Source organism: Schistocerca gregaria, chromosome 3, assembly GCF_023897955.1.
Source record: "Schistocerca gregaria isolate iqSchGreg1 chromosome 3, iqSchGreg1.2, whole genome shotgun sequence".
Lineage (NCBI taxonomy): Eukaryota > Metazoa > Arthropoda > Insecta > Orthoptera > Acrididae > Schistocerca > Schistocerca gregaria.
The window spans coordinates 880,571,750-880,587,064 of NC_064922.1; the positions used below are offsets into that span (position 1 = coordinate 880,571,750).

A 15,315-nucleotide genomic window follows, 5' to 3' on the forward strand; every position below is an offset into this window, starting at 1 on the left:
AAAGTGTGTGTGTGTGTGTGTGTGTGTGTGTGTGTGTGTAAATACAATCTAACTTCTGCACCATTTCAGTGCGGTAATGTGTTCATTGTAAATAAATATTGTAGTAGTTCTATTACATGTTATTACCTCATAAATAAAGAAATACCTTTTTATTTTAAATTTAGTGCATTAGTGTTTGTAAAATGATTCTTTCATATAGTGTTCATTAAAAAAAAGACTATCATTCCACTTGGGAAGGTGCATTAGCTTATTTGTTTCAGTTGTAAATATTTGTCATGTATTACTGTTTTTCTGACATGTTCCACATCCTGGAAGACCTCCTCACTATGGATCAATTGGTATGAAAATAAATCTAATCTAATGTTATAAACATATCACTTTCATAACAAGACATATTTATAACAAGTAGCTGTTATACAGAAATGTATTTATACTTCCCTATAAAGTTTTGATCATAAATTGCAATTAGAGAATATTTATCAGATTCTGTAACATTTTGTCTTTTTATGTTACTTTTAATCTAACATTCCAGTAATTTACTGGAGAGAGCGAGAGAGAGAGAGAGAGAGAGAGAGAGAGAGAGAGAGAGAGAGAGAGAGAGAGAGAGAGGGGGGGGGGGGGGGGTGTTAAGCATTTTTCTCTGTTTTCCTGTTGATCTTTTTAATATCTTGTTATTAGTGACCTAGTCTAACAGTTTTCTGCTGATGTCATAAGTTTTCTTATTTTCTTGGTGTTTTGAAATGCTTTACCCACTATTTAGATGATTTGCTGTAACTGTGAAACTTGATACAGTGTAATAAAGTTACTGTGCATGCAGATTGAACCGGGCAATGGCAGTGATGAAGATCGTGAAATGAAGATGTTCCCAGATGAAACCAAGCAGGAAATGAACATCACATGCCATTCTCTTACAACTGATTTTCTGATATATGCTACTGATGTAAGTAACATGTTTTATTAAGAAGTTTTCTGTGGTGCTTTAATTAAGGTCTGTGTTTTTGTTTATTTGTTGCACAGTTTTACAAATACACAAAAGTATCTAAATCAAATGGAAATGTCCAAATGTAACAAACAACCTAGAGCACTCAAGAATCACTTGCTCATATCTCTATCAAATGCTTATAGTGAGCACTCCTTAACAATGTGTTCTATTCTTTGCTCCTCCACTCTGCAGTCAGCAGGTGAACAGAAACCCCACTTCTTCAAGGTGCAACAACACCTCCCTTCACCTACCCTAATGCTGTTCAGTCTCAACTATGTTTGGCACAGTAGTTGGACTCTTTCAATCTTCTTTGTCTGATCTCAAACCAGGTGAGTGTTGCTGGGTTGATGTTCATTCCAGAGCTGTTGACACTTGAAGGTCACATTGAAAGAACTGATATTTTCGGACTCAACAAAAGGTGATTGTGTGATTTCAGATGAGTTGATGGTGAACCTTGTAGGAAATTGCACAATGGTGAGTTCTTATGAGAAGTGATCTTCTTCAGCATATTTATCGTAGCCACTTTCCTTTTTAGAGCTTGTGAACCAATGTTAGCTAGGACAGGAGACCACTGATTCAGTGGTCCCAGCAATAGCTCTCATGGTTTCATTGATCTGCACATCAATCTTCATTGTGTTGGTGGTGTTTTCCCACATACAATTGCATTATTCACCAGCAGAATACACAAGAGCGAGTGCACCAAAGTGTTGGGTGTTGGTGTCTGCACCCCAACTTTATCCAGCAGTCTTATGAAGTAGATTCACTCTTGAGCCAAGTTTCATAGTTAACTTGATGTACTGTTGTTTGAGTGCCAAGGACCCATTCAGAGTGATTCTTGTATATATAATCAGGTTGTAGTTATTTGGTATTTCCGTTCTGCCAGATATTACATGTAGTCTCCTTTGAACCTAGGTGAATGAACCAGAAATCAGTGAGAATGAAGTACGTAGATTTGTGTGTGTGTGTGTGTGTGTGTGTGTGTGTGTGTGTGTGTGTCTTGTGCATACTGAACTAGTGTACTGTATCCGATGACTTTGACAAATATTGGATATTGATGCCTAATGACCTTTACATGTATGGAATGTTAAACTCTAACGTTCCTTCCTTCATCCTTTTTATATTGACCATCCACAGTTCACTCCACTGTGATGTAGAGCTAGCAGAGGCCACATTTCAGGCACATGAGAGTACATGAATAGCTCTCAGCAGGTACCAGCTATATAGCGAAATTATACTGTTCATTGTGTCTGCTGAGGATGAGCAAAACTCCAGTGTATGTGGATTTTCTGAGGATGAGCAAAACTCCAATGTATGTGGATTTTACATAGAGCAGATTATGATGGCTGGACTACTTGGAATGTCAGGGGGGGGGGGGGGGGGGGGGAGTGAGCCATTTACATACTGTAGTCATTAATATCGGTTAAAGTTGTTTACATGATTATGGAATCACTAGTTGATATAAAGTTAGTCGTTTGAACGTCTGTTTATCTTTCTAGAATTTGGAAGTCTGAGACTTCTCCACTCTGTAGGGCTAAATAGGTGTCAATCTGCAACACAAGTGATAATGAAGTAAGAGGAAGGCATAAGTATTTATTAGGATACATTTCGTGAAATGTGCTCAAAAGAAGACACACACTTGTCTCTTCCTTAATGCAATAACACTTTTAGTTTGGGACATATTAATATCAAGACTGGATCACGGAACAAAAATAACAAATTGGCCGCCCAAGTGAAGTGTGCTTCCCTTCACGCCACATTGACAATTATATAACCATGTACCATTTTTCAATAATTGCTTTCTCAACACTTACATTGTGGGATGTAAACAGACCTGCAGTGTTCATTTATTCACAGCAGCTCATATCACATGTTGAGTAAACAGTGAGGCATTGTACTCTCTCACTCATATCATCCCACACTACACTACAGTATACCAGGCCTATCCAGAAAGAAACAGATATTTTGAAATAAAAAAGTAACAATAGGGGAAAACCAAATTTTAGTATATACATTTTAAAGGTACTCTCTTAAGCTGTTTTTCTACCTACTTGCCATTCAAACTGACACACTTATTATATCATGGCACAAGGTTTTCAATACAATCTCTGTAGAAACCTGCCACCTGCAATTGCAACCACTAGTTTATACCGGCATTCAGCTCGGTGTCAGTATCAAAGCACTGTGTAGCGAGCCATAGTGCAAAGGGGCTTTGGAGCCAACAGCTTGTTGAAGAGCTGCATCCCATGCTCACAGTTCTGGTACACTGGTATTCAAATAGTGATGAAAACAAATACACAAACTCCTGCTGTTATGTCACAGCACTGTGTAAGAACAGTGTGTGTGAAGTCTGTTTATATGTTTAAAGTCTTATTGTATTACTTGTATTAAATGTTGTTTGTTTCTTTATATTTTTATGCTTACAGTATAAATAAATAAGCAAAATGAAGCTAGTCAATTCCAGTGTTGTGCAAAGGTTTTATGTGGTTTAGAGTAATATACAGAAAGAGGCATTAAATTTTGAAATTTGGGAAGCAGATAAAATTCCTTCAGGACTTCTTGGCTTTTTTCTTTTAAAAATAAAAAAAATGTTTGTTGAGGCAAGACGGAATTTATATACTTTTTTGTCTTTCCCACTTTATCTTTAACTTCATTATTTGGCTACCAAAGAATGCTGTTCTAGTCACAATAACTCCAAACATAGTAAGTGCTACTGTGGTTTGCTACGAACTTAGCCTCAGCTGTAATAGTTTGCAGTAGTTAGAAGTGAATTCCAGTTACATATCTTATTCATGCACTTTAAATTTTTAATTTTTTACAGATGGGCCATATCCATTACTTCTTCATTGAAGACTGGAAGATAGTGGTAGATTTTCAGCACACTATTGGAATACGCAGTATCTACTCAAACCAAAGTGGAAGCCGTGTCATTTTCATTGATGACAAGAGTGAAGGCTACATTTATAATCCTGTGAGAAATGATTCCACATCTTAAATATTTGGCCTAGCAAAAGTTATTGTTCAAACAATGGAAAATACAGGATGGAATAATGACAATTTTATGAAAGACATAGATTACTACCCTCCATATAGCAAGATGCTTAGTCACAGACAGGCACAGCAAAAAGACTACTAAACACAGAAGCTCGTGCCAGAAAGGCTTCTTCTGAAACAGACAACATACACCCACACATTCACACACACATTAGCAGCCAGAGACAGTGCATATGTGTGTAAGCTGTGTTTGTGTGAAGATATGTGTGTATGTTATCAGTTTCAGAAGAATGCCTTCTGAAAAAGCTTATGTGTTTAGTCTTGTGCCTGCCTGCAACCCGACATCTCTGCTATGTGATAAGTAGCAAACTATCCTTTTCACAATATTGTCAAAAGTTATTGTTCCCTCTAATGTTAATTATTATTCAAGAAAAATCAAATAAGAGTTTTGTTACTGTTTTAATTTTAAGCAATCCTTACTCTACACTAATAGTGTTCATTTTGAAGAATTTTAAGCTACTGTTACATCCAAATAACATATAATTAAGAAATATATAAACGTGAAAATTTTAAATTGCATATGGACTGGTCTCGGTACATACACTGTGTGATCAAAAGTATATGAACACCTGGCTGAAAATGACTTACAAGTTTGTGGTGCCCTCCATCAGTAATGCTGGAATTCAGTATGGTGTTGGAACGTTTCTTGCGGAATGGCAGCCCATTCTTCATGGAGCACTGCACTGAGGAGAGGTATCGATATCGGTCAGTAAGGCCTGGCATGAAGTCGACATTCCAAAACAGCCCAAAGATCTTCTGTAGGATACAGGACAGGACTCTGTGCAGGCCAGTCCGTTACGGGGATGTTATTGTAGTGTAACCACTCCGCCACAGGTGCTCGATCGTGTTGAAAGACGCAGTTACCATCCCTGAATTGCTCTTCAGCAGTGGGAAGGAAGAAGGTACTTAAAACATCACTGTACACCTGTGCTGTGATAGTGCCATGGAAAACAACAAGGGGTGCAAGCCCCCTCCATGAAAAACACGACCACACCATAACACCACACACTGGCAGATGAAGTTCACTGGGTGTTCGCCATACCCACGTGCTGCCTTCAGATCGCCACATTGCGTACCGTGATTCGTCACTCCAAACAACGTTTTTACTCTGTTTAATCATCCAGTGTTTACACACCTTACACCAAGAGAGGCATCGTTTGGCATTTACAGGCGTGATGTGTGGCTTATGAGCAGCTGCTCAGCCATGAAATCCAAATTTTCTCACCTCTGGCCTAGCTGTCATAATACTTGCAGTCGATCCTGAAGCAGTTTGGAATTCCTGTGTGATGGTCTGGATAGATGTCTGCCTATTACACATTACAACCCTCTTCAACTGTCGGCATTCTCTGTCAATCAACAGACAACGTCGGCCTGTACGCCTTTGTGCTGTACGTGTCCCTTCACAATTCCACTTCACTATCACATCAGAAATGGTGGACCTATGGATTTTTAGGAGTGTGGAAATCTCGCATACAAACATATGATACAAGTGACACCCAATCACCTGACCGCATTCGAAGTCCGTGAGTTCCATGGAGCACCCCATTTTGCTCTCTCACGATGTCTAATGACTACTGAGGTCACTGATATGGAGTACCTGGCAGTAGGTGGCAGCACAATCCACTATGAAAAATGTATATTTTGGGGGGTATCTGGATACTTTTGATCACATAGTGTATCTCTGATGTCTTCTGTCTCTAATTCCAAAAACAGTTAGTCTCTTTTTCCAGCATTTGGTTGATTTGACATTTGGCTAAGCAGGCAGGTTCTCTACAAATAATTAAACTGAGTGGTTATTAATTTAAATTAATCTTTATTAGTTTTATGGCAGTTCTTGCTGAAATGACATGACACAGTTGCAAACATTTCCACTGTATTTAATTTTCACGTTAGATCTTCCCCATCCACCATTATCACTTTCTCCTGGCATAGAGTTTCTCCTGATTTTCACAACCTGCTCATTGTGTGTGCCATAACAAACATTCTTGCAATTTTGTTAGGCCTCCAACACTTACGTTTGTTTGGCGAGAGACATATCCTCTAGCAAAAGATTGCATTTTGGCTTCCCATATTGGTATCATTGGATATTTAGTGCACCAAAACTAACTTCTAATCGGCTGTTGAATAGAACTTGTGGCATATGATTCATGTAATGGCCAATAAATTTACCGGCTCTTGTATTCAAACTCCACTAAAAACAGTGCATGTTTCCTGCTAGATAAGAATGCAATCAATTGCTTACATTACAACATCAAATTTACCTCTTCAAAATAGTGGAAAGGTTATATAGTTACATTCAGTTTATGAAAATTAAACCTTATGAAACTATCCAGTGTCTTGTAATCACATTTATTTTCAAAGCACAGGCTAAATACTGCAATAGGAATCATAACAATTGTAAAATAATTTTATTGTGAGTTTTTGGAATCCTTGAAAAATTTGTCTGATTGTGTATTTAACACAAGTTGGAAATGCTCTTTTACAATTTTTTGCTTTAGAGGCCAATAATCTTCTTGTACAATAAACTATAATGATGAAAAATTATAAAGCTGTCCTCCTTCTGTATCTTGATATAGGTCCAAATCAAACCTGCCTTTGTTTTTAAAGTATTACAAATAGTGATGTGCTTTAGTATAAACTGCAAAAAGTTGTGAAAATAATTCTTAAAGCACAGGTGACCGATCAGGCTCTGAAGATCCCTGACTTGCCAGCAAAATGTCGTGGAGTACTGTGGGACTCAGCTTCTGAAGGACGAGACACGTTTGCTGCTTTTGATGACTCTGAAATTGTAGTATATGTGTACATAAGAAATTCTGTCAATGGTATGTAAATTTGTTGTATATGTTACTGGCTTTAGTGTTAATAATTCTGAAGTCTCACAATATGCTATAGTGTGTCTTGATTATATTAATAAGAAAAGCAGGACATATGGGCTGTAAAAATTGTACAGACAGATTTCAAGAGATTATAGAGGATGTCTTGTGGAACAATTTGAGGATAGGAACCCAACCCTAGAAATGCCATCCACTGACTCTGTGTGACAAACACTTCACCAGCAAGTGTGAGGTTGTAGGTTGACAGAAATTCTCACAATAAGCCTGACAGCATTCCAGATGTTAGATGACACTGAGAGTGTCCTTGCATGTTAAAACAACACTATGGAGACTGTTAGGCGCAGCCTCACTGTAGAAACTCACATTTGTTGCTACACATGTCACCTAGAGGTAGGTGTTGGCTTCTATGAACTCAACATTCTGTTGTGTCATTTGATGGCATTTTCAGATGTGGGTTCCTATCGAGTTTGTTCCTCAAGACACTCTGTGCAACCCTTCTGAAGTTTGTTGCTGTCTTTTTTTACTCCATGTTTACCTCCTACACATTATATGATGGCATTCGGAGTACAAATGTAATAATTATTATCATAATAATCATCAGCTGCTTGACATCTGCTGGTGAATAAAGGCCTGCTCCAGACTCTTCCATCAATTACAATATTCCTCATATAGTGGTCAACGAATCTCTGTGTGATGCGTCAAGTTTAGGCTAGAGGGTAGAGACAGTGACTTACAATGCTATCTGCAGTGTATATTGATAGCAGCCCATCCATACTTGTTCCTCACGAACTACTCTATCAAGTTGATACCTTATGGGTAATAACAGCTGCACTGCGTGGACATTTGCATTTCATTCTTGTCAGGTGTTGTCTTACTTATAGTTCTCTTGTCAACAAAGTGCTCCAAAATTTTTGAAATTTGAGTATTTTGTCTTTTGAGTTGTGTCTGCCATTCTCTACAGACTTTGGTGTTCTGCAAGCAGGAACGGGTGTGGAACAAGTGAGTACTACTCGACTGCCAGCCAACCAGGTGCCTGTATTGATGGTCGGTACACAGGTAGAGCTGATTACACTTGCTGGACGGCTCATGTCACTTCCTCTGGGACCACAACCCCCTGCTGGAGCTTCTACATCCATTGACTACCTGGAGGAACTGCTGCAGCACCAAATCACACTGTGCAGGTAACAATTACCATTCATCAGGGCCTAAGTCCCTTTGTTGCTGCAGTTGAGCTTTTTTCCACATCAGATTGTACTATCTTTACAATGCTAAAAGTGAACACTGAGCTTTCACTTGATAAAGTCATCAATAGAAAGAATTCATTTTGTTTTGTTTGCAGCTATTATACTATGGAGCAATTAAAATGGCCTTTCCCTTGCCCTTGTGTTTCCTTCTCCTGTAATTTTTAGTGAGAAGCTTTTCTTTTGGCCTTATGATTATAAATACATGTTGTTATAACAACATTAACACTAATGTGATGGCTGTCAGAACAGCATCATAACAAAATTACATCACTGAACATGTGCCTTTCACTAAATATAGTTCATAAGGTAATAATGCACTTGACTCACACAGTTCTTACTGGTACACCATACTCCTGTTCAACAGTGGAGCTTATCTCAGTTACCAAATAAGACCCCCATTCTCAGTTATGGCAGCTCTGTAAGTTTTCTGTGTCTCATATTCACTGTGAAGCGCACTTGTCTGCCACTTGTGCAGAACTGTAAGTTCGAGTCTCTATAAAAAAAAAAGTCTCTTGCCTAAACTCAAAAAGAACCTCTTCTCTCTCCAAAAAGCATTTTTCAAGCAATGAAAACTCCAGATATTTCTCAGGCTTTCTCTCAATTGCTCTTTTTCATCCATTATATGAAATCTGACTGCTTTGCTATTCTCTTCCCAAAGTAAGAAGGTTCCACGACAATGGTACTTGACCACAGGGATTACATAACAGAGGGACTATTTCCATTCTCAGACATTTCCTTGAACAAAAATATTTCACAGTCTCATTTCCTCTGCCCAGACTGAACTGCACAAATACTTAAAAATCATAGGGTTCAACCAAAGTCCTTTAATTGTACTCATTTCTCCATTTATTTTATTAGCCCCCTTCCTCAGGTTTCACGGAACCACGGTAACTTAAATACTCAGTTATGGAACAGGTCACTAAATAATTCACAGAATACTAATGATAAATTTAAAAATTTAAAAACAAATTTTTTTGCCACGAATGGTTTGACATCCTTACCTTCTGCTTACTTTGTAAAATTTGCATAGAGAACGGTCTTGGCTACCCAGTTGTGGAAGGCTTCAAAGCAACTACTGAACACATGACAGTTTTGGTTGACCAGAACGTCTGATCCATCGTGCAGAACTTCCCATGCTATGTAAAAGTTACCAACACTTCCTGGATAATTTAATCCATTCCACTCCTCTTCCACCATAAACTTTGCTTGTGAACATTGATTTCTTTACACCAAAGTCACATAAAAAGATATCCTCTTAGCTCTGGAACGCTGTCTCTCTCAATATACACCAGAAGATTCCAAAAACTTTGCTTATTGCTGTATTAGCTCCTTTCATCCTTACCCAAAGTATCTTAACTTTTTCATGGGCTGCAAGAAAGGAGGCTTCCTTATCAACGTGAAACTGCAACCTCTGGCTCATTAAAGGCTGATAGATATCCTTTTGTCACCCAGGAACATGAGGCTTGAAATATACTCAAGATTACTGCTCCAGGGCTAATACTTTCTCAAGTTTATCCAGAAATGGGACAACCTGTCCCTAACACCCTCCAACTTCATCCAGTGTTGCCTTCCATCACATTCATAACCTTAGTAAAATCATTGTTAAACTACATATCATTTTTAGAACACTGTCTCTACTCCAAGATTTATAGATCTACAGCTGTTCCCATTATAAGACCATATGACGCACGCACCTGGTAAACCGGCTTTAGCCCAGCTGCTAGTTAATCTTACAGTATTAACTTTAGGTGACATATAAAACTACAGGTATTGTGTACCAGGTGACTTGTGTTCACTGCAAGGCTTGTCATATAGAGATGACCATCACAAACTCCAAAATAAATAAATGTCAACAAAACAATCAATTTTTGAAAATATAATATAACTGTATAGCTAACAAATCTACTTACAAAGTGGCAGCAGGAGAATACACTTGTAAAAGATATTATATATGCAAGATTTTGGAGCCTGTGACACCTCCTTCCGGCACAAGGGTTGAAAGGGAAAGAAGAGGGGAGAAGGAAAAGGACTAGTAAGGTTTAGAAAAAGGGGTAGAGTTAGGAAAAATTACCCATAACACTGGGTTACAGGAGAATTACCGTCCAGTAATACCTTTTATATGTGTAATACCTTTCATATGTGTGTTCTCCTGCCACTGATTGGTGAGTAGATTTTTTTGTGTGGCTAGGGCCTTCCATTGGGTAGACCAGTTGCCTGGTGCAAGTCTTTTGAGTTGACACCACTTTGGTGACTTGCGCATCAATGGGAATGAGATGAGGGTTTTATTTTATTTTATTTATACATCAAGTTTCGTAGGGCCAAATTGAGGAGCAAATCTCCAAGGTCATGGTATGTGTCAGTACATGAAATTACAACATAAAAGTAATAACAGATAAAAATAAAATGTATATGAACCCAAAAAAAGTCAGTCCATAAGTTTAAGTAAACGCATTCACCAGTACAAGAATCAGCTTATTTTTTCAAGGAACTCATCAGTAGAGTAGAAGGAGTGACCCATGAGAAAACTCTTCAGTTTTGATTTGAAAACAAATTACTGCTAAGATTTTTGAATTCGAGTGGTAGCTTATTGAAAATGGATGCAGCTGTGTACTCCACACCTTTCTGCACAAGAGTTAAAGAAGTCCGGTCCAAATGCAGGTTTGATTTCTGCCACGTATTAACTGAGTGAAAGCTGCTTATTCTTGAGAATAACCTAACATTCTTAACAAGAAATGATAGTAGGGAATATTATTGAGAGGCCAATGTCAAAATACTCAGACTCGTGTACAGTGGTTGACAAGAGACTCATGAACTTACACCATTTATTGCCTGAACTGCCTGTTTCTGAGCCAAAAATATCCTTTAAAAATGGGAAGAGTTACCCCAAAATATAGTACCATATGACAAAAGCGAATGACAATAAGCAAAGTAGACTAATTTTCATGTTGAATGATCACAACACAACACCCAGTCCCTGAGCGGAGAAATTCTCCCATCCAGCTGGGAATCAAACCCAGGCCCCTTAGCATGGTATTCCATTGTGCTGGCGACTCAGCTATCAAGGCGGACCATAGAATACATAAAAAGAGACATATGAGCTGCCTACATTGGGAATGGCAAGTAACCATTTGGTTTGCATACTGTTTGGTGTAACTAAGAGTCTTTAATATCTTCTTCATCTCACAAGCCAATTGGATCTTGCGACCTAAGTTCATGAACCAGTTGGATACTTCAGCCTAGCATCAGTTTCCCTGAATTTCAGAGATGTAAATTTGTACTTCCACATATCCTCATGTCCTGATTCCTCATTAAACTTAATCTCTGCTAGTTTACCCCCCTCCCCCTCCACACACACACACACACACACACACACACACACACACACACACACACACTCTCTCTCTCTCTCTCTCTCTCTCTCTCTCTCTCTCTCTCTCTCTCTGTTACCAAAAAGGTAAAATGTTTTACACATGCAAAGAAATAGAAAGAGACCCAAAATTATCTTAGCTTATGTACCAGTCATATAATTTTTAAAGGAGGAAAGTTGAAAAGATGGACAAGGCACTCAGATGGTAAGCTAAAAGGGATCCACTTTTTTGTATTCTGCTGGTAACAACAAAAAAGTAAGATGACTTTATATTTTTATGAAAAAATATTTATTTATCCATCAATATTCATGTCGTTCCCTTCAAAGCAATTCCCCTCAGACACAATTGTCCCCTTCAAAGTAATCCCCCTCAGATACAATACACTTGTGCCAACGCTTCTTCCAATTGTCAGAGCACTTTTCATAAGTACTTTTTGGTACTATCTTGAGTACTTCCAGTGATTCAGATTTTATTTCCATAATCACTGAAAATCTTCTTACTTTCATAGGTCTCTTCAGTTTTGTGAACAGGAAAAAATTGCAGAGGGCCAAAGTGAGTGAATATGGTGGCTGAGGAGTGATTGTCATATTGTTTTTGGCTAAAAACCTCTCACAAGCAACAATGAATGAGCAGGTGCACTGTTTTGATGCAAAAGCCGTGAATTGTTCTTCCACAGTTCTGGATGTTTACTGTGTATTGCTTCTCACAAACAGCACATAATGCCAAGGTAATACTCCTTATTGACCCTATGACCTTGAGACAAAAATTCATGATGCTCTATGCCAAGGTAATTGAAACAGCAGTGAGCAAAACTTTGACATTTGATTTAACTTGATGTGCTTTTTTCACTATTTGCTCTCCGGGATGCTTCCATTGGGACGATTTTTTTTTTTTCCCCCTCCTTCTTCGATATCATAGCTGTAAACCCATGTTTTGTCACCAGTTATGACCCTTTTGAAAAAAAAATAGGATCATTATTGATGTTATTCAAGAGTGCACCTGAGTGATGCTCATGCAATGGTTCTTCTGATAAAATTTGAGAAGTTTTGGAACAAACATTGCTGACACACGTCATGCTGAAAACATCCGACAAAATTGCATGATGAGCCGCTGATATGCCAACATCCTCAGCAACTTCTCTTACAGTAATTCGACAATTTTCCAAAACAATTTTCTTCACACCTTCGACATTATCATCTGTTGTTGATGTGCTGGCGCGTCGTGAGTGAGGTTCGTCATTGGTATCTTCTCGGGCATCTTGGAAGAGCTTGTACCATTTGCAAACATTTTTTTTTACTTGGAGCAGGCTCACTGTATGCCACTCTCAACATTTTTCACACAAAATTTGTTGCAAATTCTTTGCTCAATTTTTTGTAATAATGGAAAATTGCCGAGCACACTAAAACATGCCTAACCTTGCCATCTGTCAAAAACAAACGAAGTATGCTGTACATTTGAAACTGTGAACATGTACCAACATAACAAAAAAAAAAAGATTGATAATTGAAAGTACATGAGATGCCCAGCTTAACCTGCAGGACAGGACAAGTAGTTTAAATTCTGGAAAAGAGCCGAAATAAGGGGCTGTCAGTTAAACTTGAACATACAACTTACAACTTTATTATTTGATCTCTACATTACAAGAGGCTCCTCCCCCCACCCCCCCCCCCCCCCCCCACCCCCCACCCACACACACACACCTTCAAAAAAAAAAGTTTTTTAAACACACAGCTTTGATCTTTGGGACTTCATTACTGGCTGAAAGCTACTTTAATTTAAAAACAACTGAAGGCCAATAACTTAAAACACAAGCATAATCAAAAATTTAAAAGGCAAGCCTTATCTTACAACCATTCTTTATTTAGGTTGAAGGCCCAAAGAATCCGAGATTTTCAGGGCAACAATTTGAATTCAAAATTGGCTGAAAGAAAGCTACCAAAATACAAATTTAAAAGGCAAAGCCTTACCTTAAAACAGTTCTTTAGTTAGGCTGAAGGCCCAAAGAACAGCCGATTTGAATTTAACTTGTTTGAAGGCCTAACACTTAAAACCCCATAACATTATTTTTTTTTTAAGTACCAAAGGCCTTACGTGAAACAGTTCTTTAATTTAGGCTGAAGGCCTTAAGAGCAAAGCAACTAAGTCTCAAAATCGGCTGAAGGCCCTACACTTAAAATTCAACATTAAAACCTTTAAAATGCTAAAGGTCTTACGTGAAACAGTTCTTTAAATTAAGCTGAAGGCCTAAAGAATCTTACACCTTAAGGGCAAAACAACCTTAATTAAAAATAAATAAATAAATAAATAAAATAAAAAAGGGGGGGCTGTATACCCAAGGGCACTCAGATGTTCGAGGGTCAGCCTGGAATTCGAACACTCATGCTTGCTTAAGTGAGACAGGCAGTCGGGCTAACCATTCATGATCCAACAACAACCCAACGCACCGACAGGATAACTTCCACCTCACCCGACCAAGGCACAACAGGGTGTTCAACGGAACAATGTAGAAGATATTGGTGCCCACAACCAATCATACATGGAGCTGTCAAACTACGCACCATGCTGGACAGCAACAACACAATGAGGAAACTATACTACCTGAAATTTACGTCAACGGCCAGGGTGGGTAACCGGAACATTAATGGCCACAAGGCAGAAGATTTTGCTGGTGCACTTCAATTCAAATAACCAAATACAGTGAAACTCCACTGGAAGGTGGCTAGGATTTTCCAACTTGAAAACCATGTTGTTGCTCACAAGAATATCCCAACAGCTGACAACGCACTCCAAACAACACAATGTGAACAGTCTTGACTTGCTGGTAGATTAAATCAAAACTCAACTTTCATGTCCAGGGTCAGTGAGCCACGGACCTTGTAGCAGTGGGAACAGCCCCACACACTCTGACACCGCGCAGAGACCGCCAGTGGCCCCGGCCAAACTACATCCCGCGGAACATTCCTCGCTGGTCCACACCAACCAACTGACTGGTCGCACACTGCCCATCCGGAAACTATAAGCAGCAGTCAAAGATAGTCCAAGGTGTGAATATCGATACACACTGCTGCTGCCACCTGCGGAAGGAGAGGATAAGAGCATAATCGCAATAATGGCGGGAGGCTAAACACAGAAGCACAATGAAGGATTAATCCAATGCCTAGCATGAGCCAGCCCCGCCTCAACCTGTCCCCCTCAAACTTAACACAGGAAAGGGGTATTTTAACCCCTGAACTACCTGAACTTAACTAGGCTAAGGTGAACCCGATATTGCTTACCTGAACTGGTCTCCTTGACCAGCAGATTTACTGGGACTAAAATAGGCATGATAGTGCAAGGCCCCAGAAAACGAGGAGTAAATTTACTAAGAATCCCGCCTCGCACCTGCCTCCCCAGGAAATTGCGGACATAAATTTGATCCCCAGGTCTGCCCTTAAAGGTTTCTCGATTGCAATTATAACACTGAGCTTGCTTATTATAGGCTTTGTGTATATTACTCCTGGCCCGTGTCCAATTTTCCTCGATAACACGGGGACTAATATTGGCTGGAATAAGATCTTGAATTTCCCACAAGTTTGAGAGGGGAATTAAACGGATAGGAAAGGATCAAGGAGGCGGGCGTAGCTCGCAGGGCTTCGTGACTGGCGGTATTAAAGGCAAAACTAAGCCAGGGAAGACTGGAGTCCCATTTACTAGGGGTTTTCTGATGATAAATAATCATCGTGGACTTAAGATTTTGGTTAACTCTCTCCGCGAAAGACCTCTGGGGATAATATGATGTGGAAGTGATGTGTCTGACACCGTTATGAAAACAGAAGGCCTTGAAAGGAGCCAAAAGA

The 15,315-nt window shown here is 39.0% G+C and overlaps 1 protein-coding gene across 1 annotated transcript in view; it reads left to right on the forward strand.

The window, feature by feature from the left end:
* Positions 1-15,315, forward strand: part of LOC126355026 (WD repeat-containing protein 19) — a 293,157-nt gene that overhangs the window by 141,358 nt on the left and 136,484 nt on the right. The window contains exons 9-12 of the mRNA XM_050005172.1: positions 818-940; positions 3,801-3,950; positions 6,708-6,855; positions 7,850-8,048. Of these exons, the coding sequence (XP_049861129.1) occupies positions 818-940; positions 3,801-3,950; positions 6,708-6,855; positions 7,850-8,048 (620 nt within the window). The remainder of the gene's footprint in view (positions 1-817; positions 941-3,800; positions 3,951-6,707; positions 6,856-7,849; positions 8,049-15,315) is intronic.